This window comes from Somniosus microcephalus, unplaced genomic scaffold, assembly GCF_052327205.1.
Source record: "Somniosus microcephalus isolate GS21.2 unplaced genomic scaffold, FLI_Smic_1.0 unresolved_chr2, whole genome shotgun sequence".
NCBI classification, from domain to species: Eukaryota; Metazoa; Chordata; class Chondrichthyes; order Squaliformes; family Somniosidae; genus Somniosus; species Somniosus microcephalus.
Window position 1 is genome coordinate 8,533,065 of NW_028225180.1, and position 15,590 is coordinate 8,548,654.

At 52.0% G+C, this 15,590-nt stretch overlaps 1 protein-coding gene across 2 annotated transcripts in view; it reads left to right on the plus strand.

The window, feature by feature from the left end:
* LOC147092073 (membrane-spanning 4-domains subfamily A member 15-like) overlaps window positions 1-15,590 on the plus strand; it is a 48,329-nt gene that overhangs the window by 21,680 nt on the left and 11,059 nt on the right. For both annotated transcript variants that reach the window (XM_085975819.1, XM_085975818.1), the window contains exons 3-4: window positions 10,458-10,514; window positions 13,583-13,696. In XM_085975819.1, coding sequence (XP_085831945.1) covers window positions 10,458-10,514; window positions 13,583-13,696 — 171 coding nt within the window. The remainder of the gene's footprint in view (window positions 1-10,457; window positions 10,515-13,582; window positions 13,697-15,590) is intronic.

Below are 15,590 nucleotides of genomic sequence, written 5' to 3' on the forward strand. Positions count from 1 at the left end.
AATGCCTGTCTGCTCCCTTAACTATCGAATCCCCTACCACTATTGCCCTTCCACGCTTCTTCCCCCCTGTGCAGCTGAGCCTTCCATGCTGCCGTGGACTTGGCTCTGGCTGCACTCCCCAGAGGAACCATTGCCCTCACCAGTATCCAGAATTGAAAACCAGCTAGTGAGCGAGATGCACTCCGGGGACTCCTGCCCTACCTGCCTGGTCCTCCTTCTCTGTCTGGCGGTCACCCATTCCCTCTCTGTCTGCACTCACTTAAAAGCTAGGTGGGCGTGTGTGCTGTGAGGAGGATGCCGAGAAACTCCAGGATGATTTGGACAGGTTGGGTGATTGGGCAGATGCATGGCAGATGCAGTATAATGTGGATAAGTGCGAGGTTATCCTCTTTGGTGGCAAAAACAGGAAGGCAGATTATTATCTGAACGGCAATAGATTGGGAGAAGGGGAAGTGCAACGAGACCTGGGTGTCCTTGTGCACCAGTCACTGACGGTAAGCATGCAGGTGCAGCAGGCGGTTAAGAAGGCAAATGGTATGTTGGCCTTCATAGCGAGAGGATTCGAATACAGGAGCAAGGATGTCTTGCTGCAGTTGTACAGGGCCTTGGTGAGACCACACCTTGAGTATTGTGCGCAGTTTTGGTCGCCTTATCTGAGGAAGGATGTTCTTGCCATGGAGAGAGTGCAGCGAAGATTCACCAGACTGATACCTGGGATGGCAGGAATGACATATGAGGAGAGATTGGGTTGATTGGGCTTATATTCGCTGGAGTTTAGAAAAATGAGAGGGGATCTCATTGAAACCTATAAAATTCTAACAGGACTAGACAGACTAGATGCAGGAAGGATGTTCCTGATGGCGGGGGAGTCCAGAACCAGGGGTCACAGTCTAAGGATAAGGGGTAAGCCATTTAGGACAGAGATGAGGAGGAATTTCTTCATCCAGAGAGTGGTGAACCTGTGGAATTCTCTACCACAGAAGGTAGTTGAGGCCAATTCATTAAATATATTCAAGAAGGAGTTAGATATATTTCTTAAGGCTAAAGGGATCAAGGGATATGGCGAGAAAGCAGGGACAGGGTACTGAATTTGGATGATCAGCCATGATCTCATTAAATGGTGGAGCAGGCTCGAGGGGCCGAATGGCCTACTCCTGCTCCTATAGTATACTGCATTTGCCATGCATCTGCCCAATCACCCAACCTGTCCAAATCATACTGGAGTTTCTCTGCATCCTCCTCACAGCACACACGCCCACCCAGCTTTGTGTCGTCTGCAAACTTGGAGATATTACATCTAGTTCCCTCGTCCAGATCATTAATATATATTGTGAATAGCTGGGGTCCAAGGACCGATCCCTGCGGTACCCCACTAGTCACTGCCTGCCACTTGGAAAAAGACCCGTTTATTCCAACTCTTTGCTTCCTGTCTGCCAACCAGTTCTCTATCCAAGTCAATACCTTACCCCCAATCCCATGTGCTTTAACTTTGCACGCTAATCTCTTATGCGGGACCTTATCGAAAGCCTTCTGAAAGTCCAAATACACCACATCCACTGGTTCTCCCTTATCTATTCTACCAGTTACATCCTCAAAAAATTCCAGTAGATTAGTCAAGCATGATTTACCTTTTGTAAATCCATGTTGACTTTGTCCGATCCTGTCACTGTTTTCCAAGTGCTCTGCTATTACATCTTTTATAATGGACTCAAGCATTTTCCCCACTACCGATGTCAGACTTACCGGTCTACAATTCCCTGTTTTCTCTCTACCACCTTTTTTAAGTGGTGGAGTTACATTAGCTACCCTCCAATCCATGGGAACTGTTCCAGAGTCTATAGAATTTTGGAAGATGACCAGCAATGCATCTACTATTTCTAGGACCACTTCCTTAAGTACCCTGGGATGTAGACCATCAGGCCCTAGGGCTTTATCAGCCTTCAATCCCGTCAATTTCCCTAACACCATTTCCCTACAAATACTGATTTCATTCAATTCCTCCCTCTCATTAGACCCTATGTTCCCCGACATCTCTGGGAGGTCATTTGTGTCCTCCTTTGTGAAGACAGAACCAAAGTATGTATTTAATTGGTCTGCCATTTCTTTGTTCCCCATTATAAATTCCCCTGATTCTGACTGCAAGGGACCTACGCTTGACTTCACCAATCTTTTTCTCTTCACGTATCTATAGAAGCTTTTACAGTCAGTTTTTATGTTCCCTGCAAGCTTACTCTCATACTCTCTTTTCCTCTTAATTAATCCCTTTGTTGACTTTTGCTTAATCCTAAACTGCTCCCAATCCTCAGGTTTGCTGCTTTTTCTGGCCAAATTATATGTCCTCTCCTTGGATCATATGCTATCCCTAATTTCCCTTGTTAGCCACGGTTGAGTCACCTTTTTTGTTTTATTTTTATGCCAAACAGGGATGAACAAATTCTGTAGTTCATCCATGGGATCTTTAAATGTTTGCCATTACCTATCCATCGTCAACCCTTTAAGTAACGTTCCCCAATCCATCCTAGCCAACTTGTGCTTCATACCATCATAGTTTCCTTTATTTAAATTCAGGACCCTAGTATCTGAGTCAACTGCTTCACTCTCCACTTTAATGAAGAATTCTATCATATTATGATCACTCCTCCCCAAGGGGCCTCGCACAACAAGATTGCTAATTAATCTTTTCTCATTACATAATACTCAGTCTAAGGTGGCCTGATCTCTAGTTGGTTCCTCGACATATTGGTCCAGGAAACCATCCCGTATACACTCTAGGAATTCCTCCTCCACAGTATTGTTACTGATTTGGTTAGCCCAATCTATATGTAGATTAAAGTCACCCATCATAACTGCTGTGCCCTTACTGCACGTGTCTCTAATAACCGTACCCATGGATTGGAGGGTAGCTAATGTTACCCCACTATTCAAAAAGGGTGGTAGAGAAAAAGCGGGGAATTATAGACCGGTAAGCCTGACATCAGTAGTGGGGAAAATGCTAGAGTCCATTATAAAAGATGTAATAGCAGAGCACTTGGAAAGCAGTGACAGGATCGGACAAAGTCAACATGGATTTACAAAAGGTAAATCATGCTTGACTAATCTACTGGAATTTTTTGAGGATGTAACTGGTAGAATAGATAAGGGAGAACCAGTGGATGTGGTGTATTTGGACTTTCAGAAGGCTTTCGATAAGGTCCCGCATAAGAGATTAGCGTGCAAAATTAAGGCACATGGGATTGGGGGCAAGGTATTGACTTGGATAGAGAACTGGTTGGCGGACAGAAAGCAAAGAGTTGGAATAAATGGGTCGTTTTCCAAGTGGCAGGCAGTGACTAGTGGGGTACCGCAAGGATCGGTCCTAGGACCCCAGCTGTTCACAATATATATTAATGATCTGGATGAGGGAATTGGATGTAATATCTCCAAATTTGCAGATGACACAAAGCTGGGTGGGAGGGTATGCTGTGAGGAGGATGTCGTGAAACTCCAGTACGATTTGGACAGGTTGGGTGATTGGGCAGAAACATGGCAAATGCACTATAATGTGGATAAATGTGAGGTTATCCACTTTGGTGGCAAAAACAGGAAGGCAGATTATTATTTGAATGGCAATAGATTGGGAGAAGGGGAAATGCAAAGAGACCTGGGTGTTCTTGTGCACCAGTCGCTGAAGGTAAGCATGCAGGTGCAGCAGGCGGTTAAGAAGGCAAATGGTATGTTGGCCTTCGTAGCAAGAGGGTTCGAGTACAGGAACAAGGATGTCTTGCTACAGTTGTACAGGGCCTTGGTGAGACCGCACCTTGAATATTGTGTGCAGTTTTGGTCGCCTTACCTGAGGAAGGATGTACTTGCCATGGAAGGAGTGCAGCGAAGATTCACCAGACTGATACCTGGGATGGCAGGAATGACGTATGAGGAGAGATTGTGTCGATTGGGCTTATACTCCCTGGAGTTTAGAAGATTGAGAGGGGATCTCATCGAAACCTATAAAATTCTGTCAGGCCTGGACAGACTAGATGCAGGAAGGATGTTTCTGATGGCCGAGGAGTCCAGAACCAGGGGTCATAATCTAAGGATAAGGGGTAAGCCATTTAGGACTGATATGAGGAGGCATTTCTTCACTCAGAGAGTGATGAACCTGTGGAATTCTCTGCTACAGAGGGCAGTGGAGGCCAGTTCATTAAATATATTCAAGAAAGAGTTGGATATATTTCTTAAGGCTAAAGGGATCAAGGGATATGGGGAGAAGGCAGGGACAGGGTACTGAATTTGGATGATCAGCCATGATCTCATTGAATGGCGGAGCAGGCTCGAAGGGCCGAATGGCCTACTCCTGTTCCTATCTTCTATGTTTCCCGTTCAATGCCATCCCCAACCTCAGCATTACTGTTTGGGGGTCTGTATACAACTCCCACTAACGTTTTCTGCCCCTTGGTATTTTTCAGATTCCACATCATCAGAGCTAATATCCTTCCTTACTATTGTGTTAATCTCCTCTTTAACCAGCAATGCTACCCCACCTTCTTTTCATTTTTTCCTGTCCTTCCTGAATATTGAATACCCATGAATTCCCAGTCTTGGTCACCCTGGAACCATGTCTCCGTAATCCCAATCATATCATCTCCGTTTGCATCTATTTGCACAGCTAATTCATCCACCTTATTACGAATGCTCCTCGCATTAAGACACAAAGCCTTCAGGCTTGATTTTTTTAACACTCTTAGTCCTTTTAGAATCATTATTTACTGTGGCCCTGTTTGAGTTACACCCTTGATTTCTCTGCCTTCCACTTTTGCTTTTCTCCTTCCTGTCTTTTGTTTCTATCCTTGCTTCCCTTTCCTCTGTCTCCCTGCACAGGTTCCCAACCCCCTGCCATTTTAGTTTAAACCCTCCACAACAGCACCAGTACCTCCTAACTCCCTATATTCAGCTTTTAGGACCACATCCCATTTTTTACCTATATCGTTGGTACCTATATACACCACGACAACTGGCTGTTCACCCTCCCCATCCAGAATGCCCTGCAGCCGCCCTGAGACATCCTTGACCCTTGCACCAGGGAGGCAACATACCATCCTGGAGTCTCGTTTGCGGCCGCAAAAAAGCCTATCTATTCCCCTTACAATAGAATCCCCTATCACTGTAGCTCTACCGCTCTTTTTCCTCCCGTCCTGTGCAGCAGGACCACCCATGGTGCCAGGAAGTTGGCTGCTGCTGCCTTCCCCCGATAAACCATCTCCCTCAACAATATCCAAAGTGGTACATCTGTTTGAAAGGGGGATGGCCACAGGGGACCCCTGCACTACCTGCCTGCACCTACTACTCTGCCTGGTGGTCACCCATTCCCTTCCTGCCTGTGCAGCCTTTACCTGTGGTGTGACCAACTCCCTAAACGTGCTATCCACAATGTCCTCAGCATCGCGAATGCTCCAGTATGTATCCATTCGCAGCTTCAGCGCCGCAATGCGGTCTGTCAGTAGCGGCAGCTGGCTACACTTCCCGCACACATGGTCGTCAGGGACACAGGAAGTGTCCCTGATTTCCCAGATAGTGCAGGAGGAGCATGCCATGGGGCCGAGCTGTGCTGCTATGACTTACCCTTTAATTAACTCAAATTAAATTAAATCAAGTCAATACCACTAATTACACTACAATTAAATGATATACTCAAGGGCCCTTGTTTACTAGCAATCCCCACTACACAACAGAGACCCTAGAAACTGTAAACCACAAAAATTAAGTTTGGAAAAAAGCAAGAAATACTCACCAACCAATCACTTACCTGCTTTCTGGTGACGTCACACTTCGATTACATTTTTTACTTCTCGCTGCTGCCGCTGTTGAGTCTGGGCCACTCTCTCTCTCCCCGCTCCTTAACTCCTCGGTCTCCGAAACCCAGAGCTCGCGCTGCTGTAGCTGGTGACACTTCCCGCACATGCAGTCGTCCAGGCCACAAGAAGCATCCAGGGCTTCCCACATGGCACAGGATGTGCACTCCATGGGGCTGAGCTGCCCTGCCATGCCTCTATTTAATAGATTATTAACTAACTTAGCAGAAATAAACTTTAATCAAAAACAGTCACTAGCCACTCAAGATCACTAGCATGTCAGCCATCAACCAATAAATATTGGTTGATCGCTAGCATGAACCAAGGAGATTCATAAGAACATAAGAAATGGGAGCAGGAGTCGGCCCCTCGAACCTGCGCCGCCATTCAATAAGATCATGGCTGATCTTCCATCTCAACACTACTTTCCCACCCTATCCCTCGATTCCCTTAGTACCCAAAAATCTATCGATCTACAGTCTTGAATACACTCAACGACTGACCATCCACAGTCCTCTGGGATAGAGAATTCCAAAGATTCATCACCCTCTGAGCGAAGAAATTCCTCCTCATCTCAGTCGCCAATGGCCGACAACTTATCCTGAGACTATGACCCCTGGTTCTAGACTCTCCAGCCACGGGGAACAGCATCTAACCCTGTCAAGCCCTCAAAGAATTTTATACACTTCAATGAGATCACCTCTCATTCTTCTAAATTCCAGAGAGTACAGGCCCAATCTACTCCATCTCTCCTCATAGCACAACCCTCTCATCCCAGGGATCGGTCTGGTGAACCTTCGTTACACCCTCTCCAAGGCAAGTATATCCGTCCTTAGGTGAGAACAGCAAACGTGTACACAGAATTCCAGGCGTGGGTTCACCCAAGCCCGATATAATTCGTTCAGGATTGAGTGAATTGTAAAAACCGTGCTTGATTTCTGGAGATGGTATATTCTGAGCTCTACCGACAGCAATTTAAAAAAAAATTCATTCATGGGATGTGGGCATCGCTGGCAAGGCCAGCATTTATTGCCCATCCCTAGTTGCCCTTGAGAAGGTGGTGGTGAGCCGCCACCTTGAACCGCTGCAGTCCGTGTGGTGAAGGTACTCCCACAGTGCTGTTAGGGAGGGAGTTCCAGGATTTTGACCCAGCGACAATGAAGGAACGGCCGATATATTTCCAAATCAGGACGGTGTGTGACTTGGAGGGGAACCTGGAGGTGGTGGTGTTCCCATGTGCCTGCTGCCCTTGTCCTTCTAGGTGGAAGAGGCCGCAGGTTTGGGAGGTGCTGCCGAAGAAGCCTTGGCGAGTTGCTGCAGTGCATCTTGTAGATGGTCCACACTGCAGCCACGGTGCGCCGGTGGTGGAGGGAGTGAATGTTTAAGGTGGTGGATGGGGTGCCAATCAAGCGGGCTGCTTTGTCCTGGATGGTGTTGAGCTTCTTGAGTGTTGTTGGAGCTGCACTCATCCAGGCAAGTGGAGAGTATTCCATCACACTCCTGACTTGTGCCTTGTAGATGGTGGAAAGGCTTTGGGGAGTCAGGAGGTGAGACACTCGCCGCAGAATAACCAGCCTCTGACCTGCTCCTGTTGCCACAACAGGGAACGGTAGTGTAGCGGTAATGTCACTGGGCTAGTAATCCAGAGGCCTGAACTAATGATCCAGAGACGTGAGTTAAAATCCCAGTTAATTAAATAAACCTGGAATAAAATGCTAGTATCAGTAATGGTAACCATGAAACTACCGGATTGCCATAAAAACCCATCAGGTTCACTAATGTCCTTTAGGGAAGGAAATCTGCTGTCCTTACCCGGTCTGGCCGATATGTGACTCCAGACCCACAGCAATGTGGTTGACTCTTAACTGCCCTTTGAAATGGCCTAGCAAGTCAGTCAGTTGTCACTAACTGCTATGAAACATAAGAATGAAACCGGACGGACCACCCCGCATCGACCTCGGCACCGCCTACGGCAACGGCACACCCAGCCCAGTCAACCCTGCAAAGTCCTCCTCACCAACATCTGGAGACTTGAGCCAAAATTGGGAGAGCTGTCCCATAGACTAGTCAAGCAACAGCCTGACATATTCATACTCACAGAATCATACCTTTCAGCCAATGTCCCAAACTCCTCCATCACCATCACCGTCCCTGGGTATGTCCTGTCCCACCGGCAGGACAGACCCACAAGGGGTGGTGGCACAGTGGTCTACAGTCGGGAAGGAGTGGCCCTGAGAGTCCTCAGCATTGACTCCGGACCCCATGAAATCTCATGGCGCATGGGCAAGGAAACCGCCTGCTGTTTACCACCTACCGCCCTCCCTCAGCTGATGAATCAGTACTCTACCATGTTGAACACCAGTTGGAAGAAGCACTGAGAGTAGCAAGGGGTAGGGGACTTCAATGTCCATCACCCAGAGTGGCTCGGTAGCACCACTACTGACCGAGTCCTGAAGGACATAACTGCCAGTCTGGGCCTGTGAGAGAACCAACACGAGGGAGAAACCTACTTGACCTCATCCTCACCAATCTACCTGTTGCAGATGCATCTGTCCATGACCGTATTGGTAGCAGTGACCACCGCACAGCCATTGTGGAGACGAAGTCCCATCTTCACATTGAGAACACCCTCCATCATGTTGTGTGGCACTACCACCGTGCTAAATGGGATAGATTCAGAATAGATCTAGCAGCTCAAAACTGGGCATCCATGAGGCGCTGTGGGCCATCAGCAGCAGCAGAATTGTATTTCACCACAATCTGTAACCTCATGGCCTGACATATCCCTCACTGTTATATTACCGCCAAGCCAGGGGACCAAACCTGGTTCATTAAGGAGAGTAAAAGAGCATGCCAGGAGCAGCACCAGGCGGACCTAAAAATGAGGTGCCAACCTGGGGAAGCTGCAACACAGGACTACATGCATGCTAAAAAGTGGAAGCAGCATGCTATAGACTGGGCTAAGTGATCCCAGAATCAACAGATCAGATCAAAGCTCTGCAGTCCTGCCACATCCAGTCGTGAATGGTGGTGGACCATTAAACAACTAACGGGAGGAGGAGGCTCCATGAATATCCCCATCCTCAATGATGGTGGAGCCCAGCACGTGAATGCAAAAGACAAGGCTGATGCGTTTGCAACCATCTTCAGCTAGAAGTGCCAAGTGGATGATCCATATCTTTCGACTCCTGAAGTCCCCACCATCACAGAAGCCAGTCTTCAGCCAATTCGATTCACTCCACATGATATCAAGAAACGGCTGAGTGCACTGGATACAGCAAAGACTATGGGCCCTGACAACATCCCGGCTATCGTGCTGAAGACTTGTGCTCCAGAACTAGCTGCACCTCTAGCCAAGCTGTTCCAGTACAGCTACAACATTGGCATCTATTCGACAATGTGGAAAACTGCCCAGGTATGTCCTGTCCACAAAAAGCAGGACAAATCCAACCCAGCCACCTTCAGGGACCTACGCACATTAACTCCCAGGTCCCTCTGTCCCTGCACACTCTTTAAAACTGTGCCATTAAGTGTATATTGCCTCTCCCTGTTCCTTCTACCAAAATGCATCACCTCACACTTCTCTGCATTAAATTCCATCTGCCACTTGTCTGCCCATCCTGCTAGCCTTTCTACATCCTGTTGCAGTCGACTGGTATCATCCTCACTGTTTGCCACATGGATGCCCAGTTTTGAGCTGCTAGATCTGTGCTGAATCTGTCCCATTTAGCACGGTGGTAGTGCCACACAACACGATGGAGGGTTAAGAATGCTAACAAAGCACTGGGATTTATTTCTAGGGGTATAGAATTCAAAAGTAGTGAAGTTATGTTAAACATGTGTAGGTCCCCTCGTCAGGCCGCACTTAGAGTACTGTGCGCAGTTCTGGTCACCAATACTAGGAGCACTGGAGAAAGTGCAAAATAGATCTACAAGTATGGCACCAGAAATGAGAGATTACAGCTATTGGGCAAGGTTGAACAGGTTGTGGCTTTTTTTCTTTAGAAAAGAGAAGACTTAGAGGGGACCTGATAGAGGTCTTTAAAATTATGAATGGGATTGGATTCGGTAGATTTCTCTTAACCAAAGGGATATTGGGGCAAAGGTGGATAGATGGAGTTAGGTCACAGAACAGCCATGATCTCATTGAATGGCAGAACAGGCTCGAGGGGCTGAATGGCTTCCCCCTGTTCCTGTGGACAGAGTCGAACTGGAGAGAATGTGTCCACTTGTGGGAGAATCAAGGGGCCATCACTCGGGAAATGAAGAGAACTTCCTTTACTCAGAGAGTGGTGAGAATGTGGAACTCCCTACCACAAGGAGTGGTCGAGGCAAATAGCTTCAGTGCTTTCAGAAGGAAACGAAACAAGCTCACGAGAGAACAGGGGAATAGAAAGATTTGCTGACAGGCTGAACTGAGGCAGATGGAATGGGAGGAGACTCGTGTGGAGAATGAACACTAGCACAGACTTGTTGGGCCGAATGGCCTGTTTCTGGGCTGTATATTCTATGTAAATCCTAATCCTACGTATATACATATACACGACCAGGGTATCTGTGTTTTAACATCCTGTTTATAATTACTAACATATCCACAAGTGTTCCTTTTACAATGTGCTTTTTTCCCCCCAGTATATTATAGCAGGATCACTGGTGATTGACATTATAAACACATCGAATACCCACCTGGTAAGTATTTTTGACATTTATTCTCTGGTGAGCGTCGAGGCTGGCATTAATTGTCCGTCCCCTAGTTTGCCTTGTTGAATGCGCTGGGGACCGGTTTAGATCGAAACTGAGTATCTTGTTAGAAACGTATAAAATTCTGACCGGGCTGGACAGACTGGATGCAGGGAGGATGTTTCCCCTGGCTGGGGGGGATCTAGAACCAGTGGTCACAGTCTCAGGATACGGGGTAGGGCATTTAGGACTGAGATGAGGAGACATTTCTTCACTCAGAGGGTGGTGAACCTGTGGAATTCTCTACCACAGAAGTCTGTAGGGGCCAAGTCACTGAATATATTTAAGAAGGATATCGATAGATTTCTAGACACAAAAGGCATCAAGGGGTATGGGGAGAGAGCGGGAATATGGGATTGAGATGGAGGATCAGCCATGATCATATTGAATGGCGGAGCAGGCTCAAAGGGCCGTCTCCTGCTCCTATTTTTCTGTGTTTCTATAAAGCTTCAGAATCAACCACGTCGTGTGTGGGACGGGAGTCACGTATAGGCCCAGACCAGGGTAAGGGTGGCAGGTTCCCCTCCCTAAAGGACGGGAGTTGGGTTTTTACAACATTCCGACAGCATCCTGGTCAGCAATGTTCCCCCAAGGTGCCGCGCACTAATCGGGAGGTCCGGCTCAGGCCGCGCACCAGCCGCTGGAAGAGGCCGCGCCAGCACGGCCCTGCAGCAGATTTAAAGGGACCACGCAGTTAGATTGCAAATGAGAGGGGACATTGACGGTCAGATTGTTTATTTGAACAGTATTCCTGTGTCTGAGGGACCGCGGGGTGTCTGACGGACCGTGGGGCGTGTGAGGGACTGCGGGGGGTGTGAGGGACCGCGGGGAGTGTGAGGGACTGCGGGGAGTGTGAGGGACCGCGGGGGGCGTGAGGGACCGGGGGCAGCGTGAGGAACCGGGGGCAGCGTGAGGGACCCTGGAGCGTCTGAGGGACCGGGGTGGGGTGGGGGAGTGTGAGGGACCGGTGGGGGTGTGAGGGACCGGTGGGGGTGTGAGGGACCGGTGGGGGTGTGAGGGACCGGTGGGGGTGTGAGGGACCGGTGGGGGTGTGAGGGACCGGTGGGGGTGTGAGGGACCGGGGGGGGTGTGAGGGACCGCGGGGAGTGTCTGAGGGACCGCGGGGAGTGTGAGGGACCGGTGGGGGTGTGAGGGACCGGGGGGGGTGTGAGGGACCGCGGGGAGTGTCTGAGGGACCGCGGGGAGTGTGAGGGACCGGTGGGGGTGTGAGGGACCGCGGGGGGTGTGAGGGACCGCGGGGGGTGTGAGGGACCGCGGGGGGGTGTGAGGGACCGCGGGGGGTGTGAGGGACCGCGGGGGGTGTGAGGGACCGCGGGGGGTGTGAGGGACCGCGGGGGGGGTGTGAGGGACCGCGGGGGGGTGTGAGGGACCGCGGGGGGGTGTGAGGGACCGCGGGGGGGTGTGAGGGACCGCGGGGGGGTGTGAGGGACCGCGGGGGGGTGTGAGGGACCGCGGGGGGTGTGAGGGGCCGCGGGGGGGTGTGACGGACCGCGGGGGGGTGTGAGGGACCGCGGGGGGGTGTGAGGGACCGAGGGGGGTGTCTGAGGGACCGCGGGGGGAGTGAGGGACCGCGGGGGGTGTGAGGGACCGCGGGGGGGGGGTGAGGGACCGGGGGGGGTGTCTGAGGGACCGCGGGGGGTGTCTGAGGGACCGCGGGGGGAGTGTGAGGGACCGCGGGGGGAGTGTGAGGGACCGCGGGGGGGAGTGTGAGGGACCGCGGGGGGGTGTGAGGGACCGGGGAGGGGTGAGGGACCGCGGGGGGAGTGTGAGGGACCGCGGGGGGAGTGTGAGGGACCGCGGGGGGAGTGTGAGGGACCGCGGGGGGGGTGAGGGACCGCGGGGGGGGTGAGGGACCAGGGAGGGGTGAGGGACCGCGGGGGGAGTGTGAGGGACCGCGGGGGGAGTGTGAGGGACCGGGGAGGGGTGAGGGACCGCGGGGGGAGTGTGAGGGACCGCGGGGGGAGTGTGAGGGACCGCGGGGGGAGTGTGAGGGACCGCGGGGAGTGTGAGGGACCGCGGGGGGGGTGAGGGACCGCGGGGGGGGTGAGGGACCCCGGGGGGGGTGAGGGACCGCGGGGGGGGGTGAGGGACCGCGGGGGGTGTGAGGGACCGGGGAGGGGTGAGGGACCGCGGGGGGAGTGTGAGGGACCGCGGGGGGGGGGTGTGAGGGACCGCGGGGGGGGGGTGTGAGGGACCGCGGGGGGGGGTGTGAGGGACCGCGGGGGGGGGGTGTGAGGGACCGCGGGGGGGGGGGTGTGAGGGACCGCGGGGGGTGTGAGGGACCGCGGGGGGGTGTGAGGGACCGCGGGGGGAGCGTGAAGGACCGCGGGGAGTGTGAGGGACCGCGGGGGGTGTGAGGGACCTCGGGGGGGGGTGAGGGACCTCGGGGGGGTGGGTGAGGGACCGGGGTGGGGCGTGAGGGACCGGGGGGGGGGTGTCTGAGGGACTGCGGGGGGTGAGGGACCGGGGGGGGGGTGTCTGAGGGACTGCGGGGGGTGAGGGACCGGGGGGGGTGTCTGAGGGACTGCGGGGGGAGTGTGAGGGACCGCGGGGGGTGTGAGTGACCGCGCGGGGGGGGGGGGTGAGGGACTGCAGGGAGTGTGAGGGACTGCGGGGGGAGTGTGAGGGACCGGGGGGGAGCGTGCGGGACCGCGGGGGGCGTGAGGGACCGCGGGGGAGCGTGAGGGACCGGGGGCTATCTCAGTTGTAGACAAGCGCATTGCGGATCCTGCATTGCTCTGTCTCTCTTGGTGAAGGAGGGTTGATGCAGGCTATTCTCTGGCACGGGTCCGGGGTCATCGTCCGGGCTTGTGCGTGAGGTCTGGCCATGCTCGGCCGCAGCCCAGCCAGGGCTCCGCGGCTTCAGGAAGTGACAGAGGAAGAGATAGGGAAGGAGGCAGGTCGGGGAGCCCCTTTACAGGGGTGCCTTGACACCAGCTTCACATGGAATTGTCCATCTCGGCATTGCGGAATAACCTGTGCTAAACCCCCTGTAGAAACAAGTGATCTTATTGATGCACATAATCAGCACCATCGCGGCCTTGACTGGCGGAGGGGCCTACTTCGTCTCCTTGTACCTGATGCCACCGATAAACAGCAACTTTTTCATCGTGAGTATCGGTTTTATTGTGGATATGTTGTAGCAGCAGGAGAGAGAGAGAGAGACGGTGCTGGGGGAGAGCGAGAGAGAGAGAGACAGTGCTGGGGGAGAGAGAGAGAGAGAGAGAGACAGTGCTGGGGGAGAGAGAGAGAGAGAGAGAGAGACAGTGCTGGGGGAGAGAGAGAGAGAGAGAGAGACAGTGCTGGGGGAGAGAGAGAGAGACAGTGCTGGGGGAGAGAGAGAGACAGTGCTGGGGGAGAGAGAGAGACAGTGCTGGGGGAGAGAGAGAGAGAGAGAGAGAGAGAGAGAGAGAGAGAGAGAGACAGTGCTGGGGGAGAGAGAGAGAGACAGTGCTGGGGGAGAGAGAGAGAGACAGTGCTGGGGGAGAGAGAGAGAGAGAGAGACAGTGCTGGGGGAGAGAGAGAGAGAGAGACAGTGCTGGGGGAGAGAGAGACAGTGCTGGGGGAGAGAGAGAGAGAGACAGTGCTGGGGCAGAGAGAGAGAGAGAGAGACAGTGCTGGGGGAGAGAGAGAGAGAGAGACAGTGCTGGGGGAGAGAGAGAGACAGTGCTGGGGGAGAGAGAGAGAGAGAGAGACAGTGCTGGGGGAGAGAGAGAGACAGTGCTGGGGGAGAGAGAGAGAGAGAGAGACAGTGCTGGGGGAGAGAGAGAGAGACAGTGCTGGGGGGGAGAGAGAGAGAGAGAGAGACAGTGCTGGGGGAGAGAGAGAGAGAGAGACAGCGCTGGAGGAGAGAGAGAGACAGTGCTGGGGGAGAGAGAGAGACAGTGCTGGGGGAGAGAGAGAGAGAGAGACAGTGCTGGGGGAGAGAGAGAGAGACAGTGCTGGGGGAGAGAGAGAGAGAGAGAGAGACAGTGCTGGGGGAGAGAGAGAGAGAGAGAGACAGTGCTGGGGGAGAGAGAGAGAGACAGTGCTGGGGGAGAGAGAGAGAGAGAGACAGTGCTGGAGGAGAGAGAGAGACAGTGCTGGGGGAGAGAGAGAGACAGTGCTGGGGGAGAGAGAGAGACAGAGACAGTGCTGGAGGAGAGAGAGAGACAGTGCTGGAGGAGAGAGAGAGACAGTGCTGGGGGAGAGAGAGACAGTGCTGGGGGAGAGAGAGAGAGACAGTGCTGGGGCAGAGAGAGAGAGAGAGAGAGAGACAACATCAAAAATGAAATGCTCAAGTTCAGCAATATGGAGATGCAGGGTGCGGTACTCAAATTATTCAACATCATATTACGTTCAGGCTGTTTTCCCGATATCTGGTGCCAAGGACTAATCTCCCCCATATATAAAAGCGGAAACAAATCAGACCCAAATAACTACCGCGGCATCTGTGTCAACAGTTGTCTAGGGAAGTTATTCTGCAGTATTCTAAATAGATTACTTGATTTTCTTAACAAACATAATATCCTCAGAAAAAACCAAATAGGCTTTCTTCCAAAACACCGCACCGCCGACCATATCTATACCCTTCACACCCTCATTGAAAAACATATACACCAAACAAAAAATGGGAAAATATTCGCCTGTTTCATCGACTTCAAGAAAGCCTTTGACTCTATATGGCACGAAGGGCTCTATTATAAACTTCTTCAGTGTGGAATAGGGGGCAAAGTCTATGACCTTATTAAATCAATGTATCTGAAAAACAAATGCGGGGTCAAAATTGGAGACAAACGCACCGATTTCTTCACCCAGAGAAGAGGCGTCCGGCAGGGCTGCAATTTGAGCCCGACCCTGTTCAACATATACATAAATGAATTAGCAGACATGCTGGAGCAAAGCGAGTCACCAGGTCTCCGTCTCCTTGATGGAGAAGTGAAATCCCTGTTCTATGCGGACGACCTGGTTCTGCTGTCTCCCACAGAACAGGGATTACAGCAACAACTAGACCTACTCGACAAA